This window comes from Triticum aestivum, chromosome 5B, assembly GCF_018294505.1.
Source record: "Triticum aestivum cultivar Chinese Spring chromosome 5B, IWGSC CS RefSeq v2.1, whole genome shotgun sequence".
Classification (NCBI taxonomy): Eukaryota; Viridiplantae; Streptophyta; class Magnoliopsida; order Poales; family Poaceae; genus Triticum; species Triticum aestivum.
Window position 1 is genome coordinate 14,442,376 of NC_057807.1, and position 5,216 is coordinate 14,447,591.

The following is a 5,216-nucleotide window of genomic DNA, read 5'->3' on the forward strand; positions in this document are numbered from 1 at the left end:
TGATATATTGGTGATAATATTAGGGTATTGATGTCGTAGTGAACTGTTCTTGCAAGTATATTATTATGGTAAACATTGGATAGTTTGGTGCTTGTGGATTTCATGATATGATTCAGATTTCCTACATGCACACAATGTTTTTTGATGAAATGCTTATGAAGAACTAACTCGCGGTTTTGGTCGCTTCCGCTGCCCCTCTTTGCTCACAGGTGCTATATATGATTTAACAGCGGAGAAAGAAAAATCCCAAATGTATGATATTATACTTATATTATAGAAGATGAGTCTACCTGTAACTTTTTGTTGAGTGGAAACGTCAATTTTCTGGAATATTCTCTTTTTATTATTATCCATAAACACCTGATATACAATAAGTACGATACTCCGGCGTTAACACCACATATGCTGAACGTGAATTTTTGTGACATGCAGTAGGAGGGTGACACTTGAATCTCGTTCACTGCCGGCTTGCACACGTGTTCACTTGCAATTTATTGGCGGCCTCCCATGCCATTACCGTGAATAGGACCGTAGCAACTGCAATGCATAAATGAGTGAAGAAGGAAGCAACATTGGCAGTTTCCACCGTGTCCTTATTTTTGCTGTGCGTGAGGAGCCTCCAAAAGAGACCAGAAGCAATAGCTGTCGCTGCAAATATCAGGAACCAGTGGTTGTGGGAACCAGTGCTGATGGTTGTCACCGACATGGCCCAGAACCCGGCAAACGTAACCTTGGTCAGTCCAAGCGGCGCCGCTTTAGCCTCTTGTTGCTTGTCGCCGGTGGGGGGGAGGGGGGATCCCAGAGAAGAAGGCGTGGATCCGTCGGAGATTGGGAGAGTCGTTTGTGATTGTTGTTTACCCAGTGCGACTCTCGGTTTGATCACGAGTCGGTACACCACGTGAAATAAGATTAGGGCTGGGGAGCTTAAGAGCAGAAGCCCTTTATGTCCCATGAGTTTCTCCATAATGATGGTCAGTATTGCAACGGTACCACCAGTCATGAGAAGGTCAAAGCCGAAGGTCATACGTACAATGCTTGCCTTTTCTGTTGTGACCGTAAGAGGATAGATCATGGTGAGGAACATTAGGGACACACCGATGGCGCAGAAGATGAAGCTGAACATGACTGGTCTCCGGACAGCATCGGGTATCCCATGGCATGTGCTGATGAGACCTTCCAGTGCCAAACCTTCCAAGCCCAGGAACAGAATTCCGGTGACACCGGACATGAACTCGTGTGTCTTGTCCAGTATATCGTGGATCTCCTTTCTTCTCTCATCTGCCTCCTTTTTTATTCTCTCTGCTTCCTTGTTTATTCTCTCTGCTTCCTTGGTGCCCAGCTCCTTGTTTATTTCCTCTGCTTCCCCCGTGGGACTTGGAGTAATCGTGTTCGGCTGCGATGCATTGGCACAGGAGCGCAGGATTAAGAGAACCCCGATGGCAACTAGAATGACGGCCCCGCCGATGGCGACCACATATTTCAGAGGTAAGATTCTTCCCGAGATAAAGCAGGCGAGTAGGATGAGGCAAATAGAGGACAAGTATGCAGCCACACTGCTGGTCACACGGGTGCGTCTTTTAGACATATTCGGGAAAAACTTTGAGACACAACATGCAAGCAACGGGAAGATCCCGGTGATGAGAGTCACACTGGCAATGAGGAGCGTAGCCATTGGAACAACTGGCTCTTCCACCTTGCCTTTCCAGTTGATCTTCTTGATAGCCAGCGCCAGGAGCACCGGGCACACCATAGTTACCACTCCTTCCGCCAAAGCAAGGCAACGGCTCGTCAATTCAACCTAAATATTAATTAATTAATATTACATCCATCCGAAAACAAAAATCATATATTGTATCATTAACACAAAATTTTGATCAAGAATTACTCAATTAGTATTCAAGAACTATGGTTTATGTCATACATGATTGATGTTAATTACTTGATTGATGCTCATAATCATAATTTTATGCCATATAAACCCTATATTAATATAGCCATTATTTGTAGAAGGGTTACGTTAACAAACAAATATATATCTTATATTTTGAACTGGAGGGAGTACTTATTATAGGATGATTGTTCAGTCAACACACGCATAATGTAAATGCAAGAAAGTACGATGACCCTGCTCCACACGTTTGAAAATAGAACTCCTTTTAGTATTTATATCTAGCAGTAAACTTTCTTTTAGCGTTGTCTACCAATATACCACCTTGGTTTTACAATGTTGTGCACATAGATTTTGTCCAAAATCAAACTTTCTAACTTTGATACAATTCTTAGATATAATTCATCACGGTCAAATGAGGGTGGTTTGATGTTGTAGATGTTGAAATTTGTTCTTATTAGTTTGGTTAAAGTTTATGAAGCTTGATTTCATACAAAATCCATAGGCAGCACAGTTAATATAGAGGGAGTACGAATAACAACCAATATACAAAAACTTCAACAAAAAATTAAATCATATCGAGACATGGTTTCATAATGTGCAACTATTTACATTTAAAACTAATGGTCAAAATGTCACTAGGTGGTGTCCAAAATTACTTGTAAACCGAAAAAGATGGGGATCTACTAGGCGAAGATGTGGGGCACACTACCAATATGAGAAAAACTACTGAAATAAGGGTAGCTCAGATAGTTAGATTCATTTTGGTGGAACCGGCCCTCCAAGGTTCTCGCATTTTCCTGGATTTAGTCTAACATCCACAAGTGTACGTACAGTGGGAGCTGGCGTCCCTGTCAAGGAAGGAGCGCTTGTGGTGACTTTGTCAATCTCATGACGTTGTGGCAGCTCAGTATCGTGAAGGTGCTTATAGAGGCAGGATATGAGTTCCTGCGTTCATAGGGGCACGTGTGATAGCATATAGCAGCCACTGCTTTTGCCTAATTAGGGTGGAGCTGCCGTGTTTTATAGATGGGGATAGGTGTTTTCCTTGCAAAGAAAAAGTGTAACGACCATTTTTTTAAAGATTTTTTTCTTTGAAAGAAGGCACGTTTAGACCGTCGTGTTCAACCTAGACATATATCTAACGGAACGACTGATCCTACCAGTTTTAGTACTTCTCATGTTTGCGTGCATCACAATAGTACTACAAGCAATATACTCCATCCGTAAATCTTTTTAGAGATTTCAATAGTGACTACATATGGATGTATATAGACATATTTTAGAATATAGTTTCATCCATCTGCTTCATATGTAGTCCGTATCAGAATATCTAAAAAGACATTTATTTAGGACCGAAGGGAGTAACATATACTCCCATTCGTCATGAATTAGTTGTCTTCTATTTGTTTAGATATGAATATACCTAGACACTGACACATTTTAGTGTTAGGTATAAGTATCCAGATAATATAAGACAATTATTTGGACGGAGGTAATAGTATATAGCTGTTTGGTTGCATGCGGCCGAATGAATGATCAATCGAACTATTACTTTCTCCGTCTCAAAACATAAGAACGTTTTTAACACTAGCATAGTGTCAAAAACGTTCTTGTATTATGGGACAGAGGGAGTAGTAAACAAACAAAACGGTGTGTGTTTGTCCGAGAGGGGGGGTGCGTACCATCTGTGCCATCGCCGGAGGGTCGCGCGGAAGATACTCGAGCTGGTTAAGTCCCTGCAAAGAGACCATGTTCCATTTCTTCAGACTAAGAATGAATGAGTATTCTCTAAAGAAGAGAACGAATGAGTACAAACAAAAACAATAGGCCAAGCTAGCTAGAATTGAGCTTACGCGTTTCCAGTTGGAGCTGATATACTAAGATGGCTAGCTGCAGCTTAAAAGTGAAGCTAGCGAGACGATTGCCAGTGAGTGTTTGAGGCTTGGGACACTCGAGCATTCTTAAACTAGTACTCGGTGGATTCAAATCACGCGGAACCAGGAAGCAGCCCAGAGACTTGGACCGACCCCAGGTCACCTCAGTTGAAAAGTATATTGCCCGTGGAAGACGGGGTATATTGTCCGTAGAAGACTGGTTCCCGTCGTCGACACGGGAATCCCTGTTTTTCTAGTGCTACTCGGTAATTCTAGATGCAGTTGATCGACCGACCCCTTGTCAATGTCAGTGGAAGACGGGGTATATTGCCCCTAGAAGACTGGTACCCGTCGTCAACGCAGTAATGCCAGTTTTTTTAGGGGTACGTGGTACTAATTCTAGATGCAGTTGACCGACCGACCCCTTGTCAATGTCAGTACATGAGCACAGAATATCGCCGGAGTGAGTGAAGGATTTTTACAGTTATTGGGCTAGGCCCATTTAGCTTAGCAATAATTGTAGAATTTTTTAAAGGCCCACTCATGCTTGATAAGTGGTGAGAAATTTGGTCCCACATTACTATGTGAGAAAGAGTTTGGTCCGTTAGGCATGTACAATGGGGATATCTTAGGAGTGCCACCTAGGATAAATGATGAGGTGGAGGAGAGAGAACTCATAAGAAAAACCTTGTCTTCTCTTATTTAAAATAAGACAAGAGATGATCTCTTAGCACAATTTGTCTTACCATGTTTTATGTTTTAAGGAGTGACTAGTTATTGAAGATAAGCCTAAGATATAACCAATTGTAGACATATTTTTTGTCATCTCTAAACTACATGCAAGACTTAAGATAAGACTGTCGTATCAGCCATTGTACATGCCCTTACCGGTCGACAAAAGACCACTCCTCTTATGGACCCAAATAGAGAACACAAGTCAATTAATTGGGGTTGTGCCCAGGGTCTGACTGGGGGTTCACGGGCTCGTCGAGCATTCGTCTAGCGCGTGGCGGTGGGTGGCACGTCCACGACTTGTGGCTCATCCACTGCACTGTTGGAATATGCCTTAGAGGCAATAATAAATTAGTTATTATTACTATATTTCCTTGTTCATGATAATTTTCTATTATCCATGCTATAATTGTATTGATAGAAAACTCAGATACATGTGTGGATACATAGACAACACCATGTCCCTAGTAAGCCTCTAGCTGACTAGCTCGTTGATCAATAGATGGTTACGGTTTCCTGACCATAGACATTGGATGTCGTTGATAACGGGATCACATCATTACGAGAATGATGTGATGGACAAGACCCAATCCTAAGCCTAGCACAAAGATCGTGTAGTTCGTATGCTAAAGCTTTTCTAATGTCAAGTATCATTTCCTTAGACCATGAGATTGTGCAACTCCCGGATACCATAGGAATGCTTTGGGTGTACCAAACGT

At 42.1% G+C, this 5,216-nt stretch overlaps 1 protein-coding gene across 1 annotated transcript; it reads right to left on the reverse strand.

Annotated features, from left to right (window-relative positions):
* Positions 1–337: 337 nt before the first annotated feature.
* LOC123115452 (uncharacterized) lies at positions 338–3,923 on the reverse strand. The gene is made up of 3 exons (XM_044536610.1): positions 3,745–3,923; positions 3,574–3,627; positions 338–1,798 (listed from the first exon to the last, which is right to left on the reverse strand). The coding sequence occupies exons 2-3, from the start codon at positions 3,583–3,585 to the stop codon at positions 458–460; spliced, it is 1,353 nt and encodes a 450-aa protein (XP_044392545.1). The 5' UTR covers positions 3,586–3,627; positions 3,745–3,923; the 3' UTR covers positions 338–457.
* Between the last annotated feature and the right edge of the window lie 1,293 nt (positions 3,924–5,216).